The sequence below is a fragment of the Microplitis mediator genome, chromosome 6, assembly GCF_029852145.1.
Source record: "Microplitis mediator isolate UGA2020A chromosome 6, iyMicMedi2.1, whole genome shotgun sequence".
NCBI classification, from domain to species: domain Eukaryota; kingdom Metazoa; phylum Arthropoda; class Insecta; order Hymenoptera; family Braconidae; genus Microplitis; species Microplitis mediator.
In genome coordinates, this window is record NC_079974.1 from 9704900 (window position 1) to 9721363 (window position 16464).

A 16464-nucleotide genomic window follows, 5' to 3' on the forward strand; every position below is an offset into this window, starting at 1 on the left:
CTATGAACGTCACTACCATATCAGCGAATAAGGTAGGTGAGTGTGACATACCGTTGAAGAATCCAGATGAAAAGCCGGTATCGCTTCAATTACTTCAGTTAGCAGAATTTAGTAACACGGAAGTGTTTGAATGTCGGGTAGAAATAAATCGGGTGATAACATATTGTGGAGATTGGTATCATGCATTCGTAGTGGCAAATGGAAGAAGAGAATATATTTATGAATTAGAGTACTGACAATGCAAAAGGTTACATGAGACTGGCAGCTTAAAATTGGGTTATAATGCAGAATTGGAGGGATTAACAAGAAACGCAACACATTATCGGACAATTATGTTGGCAGGAACTACCACGGTGGATGGAAAATGTGCGGGAACACAATATAGTGACCCGTTTGGTACTTGGAGTCAAGTGATTGTGGAAGCGACCGTTAGAGTAACAGTTAGGAACTATTTTGCCACAGTGGAACGTGCAAGCAATAAGGTAGTTCTTAGCAGTGGAGCAAGATGCGACTGGGCTGAAGGAGGGTGCATAGATCAAACAGGAGGTAATACATTTTGGGAGGTCATAAGGGAGGAATCATGTCAAACAGCAAGCTACATAATCTTGTACGAGGGACCTGGCACGCTATTGTCTGAAAAAAAAAGAGAACCAGAAATCTATACGATTAACACAGAAGATATAACATTTGCTCTGGCGAAGAAGATGGAGAAGAAAATATGCGGTTACACTTTGATACAAACGGACCATCCTCAATTATTAATTAAGGTTCTCAAACCAGGTGAAGAAACAGCGAGAGTAAAGCCAATCTCAACGCAGGACCTCGACATATTTACATGCATAAATTCGAAATTTGTGTATGTAGAAAAACATATTAAACGGCAAATGAGATCTCTTTACAGAGATATATTAACACACAAGTGTGAAGTTGAACGACAGGTCATATTAAACGCACTAATGTTGTCGGGGTTGAAACCGGAGGAATTCGCTTATGCGATAATGAAAGGACCAGGATACTACGCAACAGTTACAGGAGAAATCATTTATATAATCAAGTGCATACCGGTAGATGTCCAGTTAAGGAAGGTAGAAGAATGCTATCAGGAGTTACCGGTGACTTATCAAAATCAGAGTTGGTTTGTTACGGCTAGATCAAGAATGTTGATTAAACAAGGTACTATTGAAGACTGCAACCAACTACTATCGGTTGGATATGAAGTAGATGGGGCATGGATCATCATGAGACCGGGATTCGAGGATATCCAAGAACCGCAAATGTTAAAGCCAACGACCATACCAACTTGGAACTACGAAGATACAAGGTATTTGGCAACAAGTGGGATATATAGGGAAAAGGATTTGGAAAAATTGAGAAATAGAATAATGCTGCCGGTAGAAACTCCGGTTTTGGTCAATACCACAATAAGAGGGGCAACAGGCCGCACTATCGTCGGTAATACGGGAATATCAATGACACAATTTATGGATGAATCAATTATTGAAAGTTACGCAAAAAAGCAATGGGATAAATTTTGGGGAGGATTTTTAATATTTGGAACGGCAAGTGCGGGATTGATAGGTATTATGATAAGTATAAAAATGCTGAAAATAATAATCGACACGGTAGTACATGGATACATTTTACATCGAGCATACGGCTGGAGTTTGTATTAAGTGGGCGCAATTTTGTCATCAGTAACACATTTATTGTTACAATTAGCGGAAGAACCGTTGAAAAGCAAGAAGAAGAAGAAATCAATGGAACGTAAAAATAGAAGGCAGCTGGTTTCGGAAACCGCAAATTAAAAATAAGCGCGTGAAAAAAAGAAACGGAGGAAGATTAATCAAAGCACCGGTTATTTTATTTTAGTGGAAAGATCTTTTCTCTCTTGAAAATGAAAAAAAAAAATATGAAAAAAAAAACAAACAAAAAAAAAGGAAGGAAGGGTGATTATGATTTTAAATTTAATGGATTAAATGGTTGCAGCGCCACGATGAGGATGGGAGAAGGGACTACAGAAAAAATAATAAGATTGGACAACAGACGGGGATTGTATTCAGAGGATATCGGGGAATACAGGGTTTTGTCGCATGAGTGGAAAATAATAACATTCATAGATATGTATGAGGAAGAATCTGAGACGGATCGGTTAGTGAAGGAATTGGACAAATTATGGGAGCAGATCAAGAGTGAGGAGGGCCTTATGGAATTGGAAAAACGAGTTACCCAAATAAAAACCTGGGTAGAAGAAAGTAGCGATTGGGGTAGGCGGAGAGCAGCGGTATCAACGCCCGATTCAATGAATTATTATGAGAAAATATCTAATTTTGTGGAAAATAATAATAGTTTAGTAAGGACAGAGGATAACGAGGTCATACTCTGCAACTTCGGGTTTACGTACAAACTATATTTTAGGTGTTGGATATAGCTTTCGCGAGTTCACCCAGCTAAACTCAAAATTGAGACTCGTCTTTCTTAAAATATTTACCCGAACTGGCCTTACAAGATTAAACTAATACTAGTACTTAGCCTAATCTCAATGTTCGGTGTAGTGGTTCTTGATGGTCGTGAACTGGCGTGGTTGATCCGCAGAAATCTCCTCCTTGGATCCGTGGTTGACCTGGTGCTGCTACTCTTATATTTAATTACAGGAGCGTGGACTGGGTTAGGCGAATTCACTCAACACTGGTTCAGTTTATTAGTTTGGATAATTATTTATTTAACTAATAATTATCAAACTAGCCACACACAAGCACACTGGTACAATTCTGATAATCTCACAACTAACTGCGTGCGATATCAATGTTACTGTGACTAACTGCACAGGGCTTACTACTCAAATTACTCCAAATGATCGGATAATTTCACCGTACGAGTATAACACTAACTGGTTATTGTAATTATTAACTAAATGTAATAATTACACTGGTTAATATGCCTGGTTAACTAAGTGTAACTAACTATAACGTCAATTAACTCTGACTATTACGCGGTGGCAGCAAAGTAAGTAATACAAATAGATATTGCACTGTTAACTGCAAGCAGGAAAAAAGCATCGGGTATTGGTTGCACGTGCTTATATAGGCGGCAACGCCATATTGAGGCACGTGACAATCACTACCCGAGTTCAAACGGCGGCGTACGATCCCACATCGTAACAACTTAGACTCCAAGAGGAATTCAGCATTGAAAAAGGAAATGAAGAAGACAAGGTGGATTTGTATCAGTTTGAGGGGGAGTTAGAAGCCCGCGAGTCCGTTAGTAAAAGAGTGTTTTTCGCCTCCTTTATGGTAACTGAAGGCCAGATTTTCAATGGGATATTGTCGGTGTCGGATTTTCAGCGGGCCATTGGTGTTATTTTGGAAGACAGTAAAGGGATGGAACTTCCTACTGGAACGGATACAGATGGGATAAAAACATTGCTGGCGATCATAGATGCAGAGGTACAAGTTTTTAATCAAAGAATTATATACATCTGGAGGGTGCCGCTTATGTTAAGAACGAAATATAGACTCATCAAATACTATACGTTTCCCACCATGCTATTAACAGCACCGAAGTATGGGATGATCATAATGCCGACTACACCATATACTGCCATAAGGGAAGGCGAATATATATCACTTACAAGGGACGACATCGAAAGGAGTAAGGTAATCGGTGATCGATTCTTTGGAGCTAGTAGAGTTGTCACACATGAGTTGGAAGGTGGAAAGGGTTGCGAAGCAAGGTTGTATGTAGGGAAAAACGTCGATATCAACGAGTGTGAATTGAGAGTGGTCAAGCTGGAAAAGACATTTTGGATAAAGTTACATAATACTAATGCCTGGCTATTTGTTGCCATGGGCGATGAGATTTTAAAAATTGGTTGCGCCGGAAATAAGACCGAGGAAATGACCGTGAACGGAACGGAAGTGATGTGGATGCAGGAAGAGTGTGAGAGAGTAACAGGTGAAACATTCTTAACTCCAACCCGAGGAAGACACGTCGTGGCAACGATTATGGATAGAGTTGGGCTGGCCAGAGATTAGGGAAGAGTTGGAAAAGATCCTGGAAGGAACTCATATTGCCCTGGATAACTTAATGGCTGCGGAGGAACAAATACAAGGTGATGGAGCCAGTGTGGAAAAAGGAGGTGTCAGATTAACAGAAGTGCGACAGGAGCTGCACCAGATGGTGGAAATTGAGGGCATACGAGTTGAAATTGTGGGAATCAAGACCTTGGCCATGTATTACTGTATTGGACTAGGTGTCGTAATATTTTTAAGTTTGTGTGGATTATGCTCAAGGCTAGGCATAAAACGGAAAATTCAAGCGAAGAATGAGGGACGAGCAGAAGAAGGAAAAATCACAACGATAGAAGTATAAAAAAAATTTAGATTTTTTTCAAAAAAGTGAAAAAAAAAATTGTAGATACATAAACAATTTTATTGTAACTTTTTTTTAAAACTAGACGTGAAAACAAAGAAAATGAAAAAAAAAATTGCCGTTTGGTTCATTTTTGACCATGCCACAGGCTGTCGAAAAAAAAGTCTAACGTCACTTGCTATTTCAAAAGGATTACCACTATCAATGAATTTTTTCGTCTCAATTCTTCAAAGCCGGATGTCATCTATAAATCCTCAAAAATTTCCAGACTGATGTTTAGCAAAATAAGCCCAACTGGGCAAAAATTTTTTTTTCAATTGATAAAAAAAAATAGAAGGAATAGTCGGCCCACTCTAGGATTGGCGGGAAAAATTGCAGCATTAAATAAATTTTTTTTCGAGAAAATAAAAAAAAAAATAAAACATGACGTACTTTAAGAAAATCACGGTTTTTTTTCAAAAAAACTGAAAATTTCATAGAGTTTATCATCATAAAATTTTTTTGTATTTTTTTTTTGAAAAGTACATTCAATGACAAAAATTTTGAAAAAAAAAACGTCCCGATTAGTCAATTCTTGAAGAAGTTATAGCTATTTGATAAAATAAAAGCCTTATTTTTGAAAAACTCATAACTTTTTTTAGGTTGGGTAAAAAAATTTGAAAATTTTCTGAAAAATGATTTTAATCGGGTATAAAAGGAAAAAAAATTTTCAGCCAAATCGACAGGGGTCGGGGTCAAAAGTGGTCGATTTGGCGTGGAATGCCCCATATATACATTGTAACGGGTTTTTCACCACCGGGGATCTACCGGAGTGAAGTCCGAATACACTTACTGTTCTTGGCTACCTTGTTCAAAAATAATTAAGTTGGGCGCCAGGTGATGTAATAATCACCAAATAAACAATTATCAAAATCGGCTCAGGGTGGCGGATCGGGGAAAGGTCAGGCACTTGAAATTACGATAAATAATTGATCAGAATTAAACAAATAATCAGCCGTATTTTAATTAACAAAATCGTTGATCGGGATCAAAAATCAAAAGTAATCGGTTACAAACAAAATAATAAATTGCCGGTGTCGGCTTGACTCGATATAAACAAAACAAATTTTCTCGTAGTTGATCGGAAAACAAATCAGTTCATTGCTCAAAAAAAACACAGTCGGTTCACGAAATTAAAATAAAATAATTTTATTGTCCGGAGACACACATACAGCGTTCGTATTAACGAAATACTTGACGAGTGACGTCAGAGTATTCTTACACGGCGAGGCGACAAGACTGCTGTTGCAAATGAGACACAGATAATCCGTAGTTCTCAGAATCGCTCGAACGAAATAAAATAAAATATAAAATAATATTTTATTTCGGTAACGCGTTAAATTACACGATCAAATAATTATTACGCGTAATTAATTATTTAATTTATTATCAGTACGTACGCACTGCACTTATTTATTAATTATTGCACTCGTACACTTTGTTCAGATTCGCGCCGATGCTTCGGCTTGTTCACTTGTTCACGAACTCGGCTATTGTCGGTCGTACTTAATTGTCGCGAATTATTGTTCGTTGATCAAACTCGGATTGATCTTACATGTCGTGATGCAACTCGATCATACGTCGGAATCGAAATTGTTCGTTTAGTCGAGTCGAATTGTTCAAATAAAAAAATAAACGTGGCCGTTCAGTTCGGCGTCTATCCCGGATCTCTCTTGACAATCAATGCGTCGAGTCGATTGCTTGGTCAAAGTCGGAATTTTTGCTCATAGGTGTCACTCGAATTGGCTCACCGGATAACTATTTATTTTATTCAAATAATATTGAACGACGGGTCGAGGTCGAATTTCCTCATGTTACAACATACATATACTAATCTGCCAAAATTTAATTTCTATCCTATTTTCTCTGACAATTTCCCATTCGTACATTCATCATAATTTTTTTTTTTTTTTTGATACCACTATGTTCATCATTTTCTTTTATTTTTAGCATTATGTTTCGACAGGGCGTAACGTTGAATGAGTTTTGCCGAAATCGCGCGTCCATGTATGTAAGTTTCCTATATTTGAACATCTTTAAAAATTTTCTTCAAAATTTTGTCTCTTATTTCAATTATCTTATTTTTTTCCAGATTATCCATCGAATCGTGGCATATCTACAGATGCTGATGGACCCACAACCCCCGAATCGTGGCGTGTGGCTATGCGACCAGATCGACACATTAGTCCGGCCACACCTTCCTCCCCATGAGCGTTTTGAGCCGGAGGGCTCATTGGTTCGAACTCGGTCGTTTTTTTACGGTAAAATTATCGCCGAACAGTAAGTATCCACTTTCATTTCCCCTATCTTTCCTCCTCTTCCCTTCACATATTTTTAATTCATAAAATTTTCATTTTCAGACTTTCGTCGGAAACGCCGCCCGCCCTTCCAGACGTAGCTGCATAGGAATTAATAAACATCTATTTTTTGTGTACTACACTGTTAAAAAAAAATAATAAATTTCCAATATGTTTACCAAACATATGTTATGGAAATTTACAAATTAGCATATTGTAAAACTAAACAGTGAACAATATTTGTAAAATTACAATGTCTCACTGTAAAAATGAAATTCAAGTTGTACAATCAAAAAAATTGTAATTTTACATTATTTTTGTATATATCAGATACGTATAGTAATTTTACAATAGTATAGTTACAATTTTAACATCAATATGGTAAATTTATTATAAATTCTTGTAATTAAACTTACCATAAAGTTAAATACGGTAAATTTATCATAAATATTTGAAATTTAATTGGCTGCAATTATAAGTAAAACTACCATAAAAAATTGGTAATTTAAAACTATAAAAAAATATTGAGCTATTTATCTAATATTATTTTTTTTTCATATTCTATTGGGAAATATTAAATGGATATTTTAGTTTTGATTTCTAAATTTTTCGCATTAAATTCAGAATTTAGGTCTTACGATAGACTAGAGGTGGAAAAAAGGATTTATTATGAATATTAGTTATTTAGTTAATTGCAATTATTAGTAACATTAAAACAAAATAATATTGTCAATAACTGCAAAATTTATACTGAACAGAAAACATGTACAGTAATGAAAAATGAGCCAAAATGAATTAATAAAATTGCTATGATGATGAGAAAAATTTCTTTCAATCACCTATTTTATCTATAATATGATATATATATAAATATTATTAATTTTTAAGTATAATTTATTAATTGCGTTTATGATGATACCGTCTTTATAGTATAATATTTATAAATTAACGTTTGATTATTAAAATCAATTAAAGATTGAATAAATAAGTTTATAGTGATTTGTTTGTCAATCAATATTTTTATTTTAAGCTATTATTTATATATTTCAGTTAATTAAAAAAAGTTTTTTTTTTTTTTTTCAATGCGGATCCATTAGATTTATCTATTTATTGCATGTAATTTTTTTGGAGTAATTCGGAGAAAGATACATTAATTTTTAACAAAAATAAAATGGCAACCATACCAAGTTCATGATAATCCTATTTCTCCTCATCCTCTTTTCCTACATAATAACAGTTATTAGCTGTAAAATTGATAATTTTACATTTTTCGAATTTTGCAAGGTCACCCGAAATCACTGATTTTATTGCATGCGGTATTACATCTCCACTATCGAGCTGTTTTACTATCTATTTTTTTTTATTTAATTGGTTGTACCTTTTTTTCAGCTAAAAAAATTTTTTTTTTTTTTGAAATTGGATAAATTCTTAGATAAATAATAAATGTCAAGATTGCTATAGATTGTCACCATGTAATATCCCACATGTATTTATTATTTTATTATAAAGGGGAGAAAGAAAAAATTTTGACATATGCGCCATTTAATGAAATTATTATTCATGCTTTTTTTTTTTTTACTGGGGCAAAAAAAATCGAAATCATAGTTTTTGTCTTTATTAGCCCACAAAACATTATAATAGCAACTACCAATTACTCAATATTTTTCCGTTAGAGAGTATGCATTTTAATAACGATTCTCGATGAGAGATCCCCTTATCTATTGTACCCATATCCTATTTCCAAATTCCTTTGACTTTATTCAGATCCAACTCGCAACGCTGTTCGCAACAAGTCTTAACTGCTGCATCAATCGCGATCATAATTTGTAACGCATGTATATTAGGGTGGCGTAGGAAAACCGACTATTTTTTTTTTCTATCTCGCATGAAAATTTGTTGGTTTACGATGTTTGAAGAAGCCTCTCCACAAATCAGCTCGATAAAAAATTTTTAAGAGGTCGCTCACGAATTTTGAAAATATCAAAAATGATCGAAATTCGGATTTTTATTTAAAATTTTTTTTTTTTTCTCGTGGCAGCAATAGTTTACATTTGTAAAATCATGACAATGCTGAAAATTTTAGCCCAAAATTTAAATATTTAAACAGCGCTCAAGAATTTTGAATGTTTCCAAGCGCAGTCTCTTGGACGTTTTTGAGCGACCCTTAAATATTTCCAAAATTCGTGAGCGACCTCTCAAATATTTTTTATCGAGCTGATTTGTGGAGAAGCTTCTTAAAACATCGTAAACCAAGAAATGTTCATGCGAGATGGAAAAAAAAATAGTCGGTTTTTTTCGCGCCACCCTAATGTATATATATAAAGAAAATTAATCTTTCCTGCCGAGTGAAATAATAAAAAAAACTCAACGTTTTTTTTTTTTTTTGTTCAGTGCTACAGTGATATCACTTGGTGCGACCAGATTTTTCCTATTGTTTTTTTCTCTTTTTTAAAAATATGTGTTCAGTGCTAGTGCCGTATTTAACTGTTCAGATCTTTTCAGCGATTTTGCTTTACAACTTGTGTTCCTACAAGTACGATATTTTGAAATCTGTGCATCTTATAAGGTAATAATTATCTTTCCTCTGTTTTAAATTCTATAATAACTTAAAAGTTTCTAGGAAATACGAGATTAAAATGTCTTTAACTATTCGCTCTTCCCCACAAAAACAAAAATTTCCTCTTTTTTTTCGTTTTTTTTTTTTTTTCTTTTCAATACTTCCTGTCAACCTTTCCCCACAATTTCAATAATTTCCCATTCCTTTAATTATATTTCGAACGAGAAAAAGTCATACCTTTTTCTTAACGTGCTGGAGAAAAAGAAAGAGAGAAGAAAAAAAAAATATATATCTCCAGTTTCCTGCAAAAATTTCGACTTTTCATTCCTTATTTGCCAAAACAATATTATTTATTATCTTTATTTCACGATAAGAAAAAAAAATTTTATATCTTTCATTTACTCTAATAATTTCCTAAACAAAATTTTCCAAGCTTTTAATTAGCCACTCCCAGAATGTAGAATTTCTCTAATAATCTAAAAATTTCCTTCAAAAATTTAATTGCTATCACTTCCATTCGAGCAGGAAAACTGTAACTGCTTAGATATAATTTACTCTTACATCTACTTTATAAACTTGAATCCTTCATCGCCCATTTATTCCCCTTTTTTCGGATGGCAAAATAAATTTTATCCATTCTCTATCTACTTTTTTCAGATTATCAACTACCGAAATATGTCGGAATTTGTTTCGACGCGAGCTTTTAACCATCGTGTGCTTCATCTTCCACGGATTGTGAGTATTTGTGTTTACCTCCTATATAATTTTGGAACATGTCCTTAAATATTTCTTCCCCCTTTTTCAGATCCTTGAACAGCTTAGGGATACCCTGTGGTACCTGTGCCGTGCCCGCTACCCGCCGGTTGTGGGTTTAACTTTTCCGGATGACGTATCCTGCCTCACCGGGTTACAACTTCCAGTCATTCTCAAGGACCTTTTCACCACCCTCAATTGCGTAGTTGCGGTGCGAAGAAGGCGGTGGATTCGGGCCGAGATTGCCCCGGAGGAATGCCACCACCCCTACCACTACTTAGATGACCTGAGCCCAGTTCGAAATCTTTTAACCAACATCCAGGACCTACTGGATAGAACCGCCTAGTTTTTCCTTTCTTTCTCGTTAAATAATTTTTTCGCACCCCCTTTTTCTGTAACTTAATTTTACCTTTCCCATTATTAGAACATTAGTAAGAGTAGACATTAAATTATGAAAAGAAAAAAATTTTTTTTGACTAATTTGGGTATTGAAAGGAAAGGATTTTTAATATTTTTGTAAAGCAGATGAATTTCCTAATATTTAACCAATATTTCCTTATATTAAACGCGTAACAACAAAACAACAACAAAAATATAATGTTGATGTGCTTTTAAAGTGATCATTGTAATGAGTCTATTTATAGCGATAAAAATTATACATAGCTCGTTACCTACTATTATTAATAAAATTTAATTGTTTTATAATAATTTTTTTTTCTCTTGTTCCCCTTTTTTATTCGAAAAGATTTATAGTTTATACTTTTCTCGTTCTGCTTAATTAACATTTTATTTACTATAACCGTTTCAATCGCACCTGTTAGCATGCTGCGAGGAAAAATAGTGAGTTTAACAAGGGAAGAAGATTTGGTTCACTCGCCAATCTCAAAAACATAGTTTTCTCTGACTCGATTTATTGAATTCGTTATTGACGATTATCCGCGTTTATATGCGTTTAATCTGCAACAGCAACTAAAATTGTAGTTAAAATAATTGTCACGTAGCGATTCAAACGTGAATCGCTGCGCGCGCTTTCCCATTTCGCCTTGATTTTAACAACACCTCCTAGCTATTAAAGCGCATTTATTTATTATAATATTTTATTATATAAGTATTTATATTATTGTGATTATTTATTTAATTACGATTTATTTATGATTTATTGGGATTATTGTTTATTATGTTTATGTTTTGATAATTATTTTGAATTTTATGTACTTAATCGATATTTTCATTTCAGTTAGTAGCACACGTGCGCGTATATATTGTATAAAAATATCGACCGAAGGGAGAGTAAGTCGATATGGTGGGGACAAAAACCAATATATCCCTCCCGCCACGTGGTGCACTGAATTAATTATTATTTTATTGTTTAAAGGGTTAATTATGATTATATTTATAAATATTGATGAATAATATTATTTAATTTATTATTATCATATAACTCAGGTCGGGAAATATGTTTAAATATTTTATTTTAATTAATAATTTCGGGTCCGAGGTCATTAGAGGGGATAACACGTGAGTGATACCCATCCCTCGGAAAACCGACGCGAAAAATAATTAGAGAGGACCGGGCTATTGTAAAGATAGGACGTGTTGTTGTTGTCCGCAATTCAAGTGAAATTTTCTGGCCCAGTTGCCGTTACAAAATTAATTAAATACTACAGAGAGTTGATTTGGTGATCATTAGTTTTTTTCGGTATATTGAATTGAAAGTAAAAAGTTTCGGATTAATTATTCTTAAAACTCAAGAAGTAAATTATTAACAACGCCGGTAAGTCATCTGTATTATCATTTGTTGCATCGGCTATCGCTGGACCCTCGGTAGAGTTGATCGCGATACTTAATTGTTCGATAATTGAACCTGAGTTATTATTTATAATAATAAGTTGAGTATATTCGGCGTACTTCCCAGAGTTTGGTATTCGTGCGTAGACGCGTCGAATACATTCCTTAGTGGATTATAGACAAGGATAGCGTTTGATTTCTTTGTCTTACGATAGTTATTAAAATATTATTTCTCTGGGTAAAATTTATTTTATAATTTGATGGTATGCAACCCAGTGTTGCCAAATATATTTTGAGTTCCCGCGTCTTTCTCTCCCCAGAGTAAATAAGATAAAATAAAGATTAGTATTTTTATATATATAAATTTTATATTGAGTATGGATCAGTAAAATTTGCAATTTGTAATTTGAGTTCCCCAGCGGATAATATAATTTAATTTGATTAATTTGATTTTTATTATTATTATTTGACTATAATGAGTGTATTATTGTTTGTTGAAATTTACTATGAAGAATTTATGTATGGTAAATGAATTTTTGGTATTGTAATATTTTATTGGGGTTATATTTATAAATATATTTGAATTAAATAATATTAAAAGGATTCCAGTGATAGCCAACATTTGTTTGTTTATTTCCTGGATATATTTTAGTGATAAGTATTCCTTATTTATTTTATTCATTATATTTATTTGGTTTATTTCTGCTTGGTGCATACATTCTCGCTCAAAATTTGGTCCCGTGATCTCTCCCCTGATTTGGGATTATTTTTATCCGTTAAATAAAAACAGGCTGGCGCCCTCGTGCACTAACCCAGCCTGAGGAGCTGGTTCAGGCACACTTTTATTTTATTTATTGTTTCATATTATTATCTTCGAATATTTAACTATTATTATTTTGAGTCATATATTTATTATTTATAATTTATAATTTTGTATTACACGTGGGTGACCGCATACGGTTTACCGAATTTATTCGCGTCTCCGTCGCGAATTGAAAAACGGTATACGTTATATAATTCAACTGTGTACGTAAAAAAAATTCTTTGAGAATCCCAGCCCTGCCCAAATTTACTCTAATAAGAAAATTTCCCATTCATTTGTAAGGTTGATTCTTTTTTTTTTCAATATAACGTGAGTAATTTACAACCTATACTACAATATCATTATTTTTCTTTACTCAACTATATAATCACTACCTTAATTTGTTAATATGCCCACGTTATAGATGCGAATAACACCTATTTCTGGCACACATTGACTCCAATTAAAAGGGAGAAAAATGGGTTCACGAACGAGAAAAATAAGAGAGACATCAACAACATACCTAACCTAATGAAAAAAATAACAGGGGAGAAAGGAGATGAAATTTAAGCCTGTATGGCGAAGGAAAAGGTGAGGGAGGTAAAATTCCGCAAGATCGGTAAGTTATTTAATTTTCCCTTTTCTCTTTTCCAGATCAACTTAATCATACTAAAAAAAAATATTTTATTTAGATGAATTGAACTGTCGTCACTCGTCAACTCTGGAACCGTGTGTACCGAGGATAACCAGACTGCAACGTTACTCTGTCCACAAATAGTCGTATACTAGCTAATTAATTATCATCACTACTTACCACTATCATTTACATCTATCTTCATAATAATTTTATCTTTATAATTATATAATTCTTTACTTTCTTTACCCCAGCGTTTCTTAGCATAAAATGAATCTTTTATTTATACTTACACTCCTTCTCGTATTTATTCCCTACTCAATTTTATTAAATATCCCGTGGAATTATGCACAGTCATTCGTAATTTATATTCTTAACTTAAATAATACTACAAATTTTTATTATAAATTTATTATTATCACTTATTGATTAATTTCTCGAGCCGGAGAAAGAATTTTATCGAAGTTTCAAGTATATGATCTGAAGCCTTGCAATAGAAAGTAGCAGAAAGTAAAAGTAGAAAAATAGATTACCGGTACCGGGTTTTCATGTAATGAAATATTTAAATTCTTCCTCCCACTCTCTTATTCTAACTTTACTCTATTATTATTACAACAACAAAAAAATCAAAGGGTGAAATTCGAGTTAATTATATTCTTTATTAATTTCGTACGCAATTATTGATACATTCAATAATCATATTCCATTATTATATATTTTTACTTGTCATTTTTTCTAATCCACGTATGTACGACTATTCCTTTTATTTTCACTTCTTTTCCACACTTAGAATTACTGGTCCATGCGTGTCATCTTGATGAGCTCTTCATTATTAATATTACTAACGATTTCATCCAATACATACTTTGGCAAATCTTCTAATGGTATCTTGCCGTTTCTTGTCACGTTATTGAACAACCGAATAGCCCGTATGATAAGCTTCTCCCTGTATCTTGCCACTACAATTTTTTCAAACATTTCATTCTCGTAGTGGCCGACCTTTCCTCGTTGAAAATTTCGGACAAAATCCTTATGCCTCATAAATCGCCTCATACCTTCCGATGATGCTTTCCATACGTCGATAGGTGTCACTTCTCTTCCCCCTTGACGTATTAACACAATTTTCTTCATTTCCTCCACTTCTTCTCCACATTTTACTTCATACTCTTCTTCATTTTGCTTTAAGTACAACAATTCCAGCTCCAAATCCTGGTTTATCATATCTCCCATAGCTCCTTTCTTTATGAGAAACTGTCTGATTATCAAATGCGTTCAACTGACATGCCCCTCAGTGACTGACCACATTTCATCCGGCTCTTTTTCGTATTCTGCAGGCAAATCATCATCTTGCTGCGCATATCTACAATACTGTACCACGTTTCTTCCCTTTTTACCTTTTTAACTAACATTCGCTGCATTTTCTAGCAGCACCGTTACAATCTCATCATATCTTCTTGCCCCTGCTAGGTGCAATGGTGTTACGCCCCCTTTAGTCGTCTGCTGATTGACATTGGCTCCAAATTTTATCAACATTCCCGTTATTTCCATCTTCCTTATGTGATCCGGACTATACAAGTTGTTTCCTTCACACCGGTGAGTCAAAATTTTCTTAAATATCATGAACAGCGGTGTCATTCCATGGCAATCTCTATGATTCACTCTAGCCCCTTGCTTTAATAATGCATTTACTTTTTCCGATTGTCCATATTCCACCGCGTAGAATAATGGTGTTCTTTCTTTTTCGTCCTCCATGTCCATATTCAAATCGTGTTCGATAAACAAATCAAATATTCCCATGTACCTTTGTCGTACGTCTAGATGCACAGATGTTACTCCTTTACGATTTCTTGACTCTATTTCGACTTCATTCTGTAGCATATATTCCATTATCTCTGCCATCCTTGTCCTGTTCACTCCTGTTTCCTGTCCAGCATCGATCACAAGTTGATGTATTGTTCGATTTCCACTGTCATCATTATTTGCATTAATATTTGCACCTTGAGCTATGAGTAACCATGCTAATTCCGTGTTTGAATATTTCAAAATTCTGCATAATGGGACTATGGAGTTTGCGTGATTTGGTCCGTTTATATTTGCATTGTGCATAATGAGAACCTCCACCGCCTCTTCCTTTTTTTCGTAGCAGTGCTCTTATAATTAACACGTATCCTTCCCTCCATTCTGGTACAAATGACAGCCCATATCGTTTTATTGTTGCCACCACGTCTTCGCTTCCATTTATCTCTATTGCTTCATTCATCAGCTGTTTCGCCTTCTCTTGCTCCATCTTTCTTCTTCTTTATTTATCTGCCAACAGAGTAAATTTCATCTATCATTGCTGTGGTGATTTTTGCACTTTATTTTAATAGTAATATCGTCTATCGTCTTACTATATCTCCAATTGTGGATTTGCTGAATCAGAATCTGGAGCAATATGTGCCAATTTTATCTTGTCTTGATGAACTACACGTTTTTTTCCTTTTACAATTAACTCGACATTCTTGTTGTCGAATATTCTGACTATCTCGTACGGGCCGTCATGAGGATCCTTCATTTTGTCCGTCCTTGGCTCTTTTAGTAGCCACACCCAGTTACCGACCTCAAAAACTCTTACTTTCGCATTTCTGTCATAATATTTTTTTGATATTTCTTTCGCTTTTTCCAAGTTATCTTTCGCTAGTCTACGAGTTGTCTCCAGCGTGGCAACCAAATCATCCAAGTAATCATGATACGATCTTCCACCCACCGCTCCTTCTCGTGAAAATTCAGATGGCACGAGTGCGGGTCTCCCGAAAACGAGCTCATGCGGGATATAATTTGTCGCCTCATGCACCCCCGTATTATATGAAAACATTGCAAAGTCAAGCCATTCATCCCATTCTCGATATTTGTCTATAAAAGTTTTTAAATACTCCGTAAGAGAGTGGAGACTCCTCTCAATTGACCCATTAGACTGCGGATGATACGCTGTTGTATTCAAATGCCTTATTCGGAACAGATGACATAGACGCTGTATCGCATTACTCATAAAATTTGTTCCTTGATCAGTCAAAATTGCTCTTGGTGCCCCGAACAAGCAAATTACTTTTCCTGCTAATGCCTTTGCTACATCTTCAGCTTTCTGTTGCCTGAGTGGAATTGCTATCCCGAATTTTGTTAACAAATTCTGTACAGTCAGTATATATTTGTAACCTCCTGAGTCGAAATATCGAATGTGATTCCAGCG

At 34.4% G+C, this 16464-nt stretch overlaps 1 protein-coding gene across 1 annotated transcript; it reads right to left on the reverse strand.

Annotated features, from left to right (window-relative positions):
- Positions 1-14636: 14636 nt before the first annotated feature.
- Positions 14637-15344, reverse strand: LOC130670505 (ankyrin-2-like). The gene has a single exon (XM_057473916.1). It carries the CDS (start codon positions 15342-15344, stop codon positions 14637-14639), a length of 708 nt encoding a protein of 235 aa, XP_057329899.1.
- Between the last annotated feature and the right edge of the window lie 1120 nt (positions 15345-16464).

Excerpts from the sequence above, each read along its gene's own strand:
- LOC130670505 (XM_057473916.1), bottom strand. The coding sequence starts at position 15,344 with ATGCACAATGCAAATATAAACGGACCAAATCACGCAAACTCCATAGTC.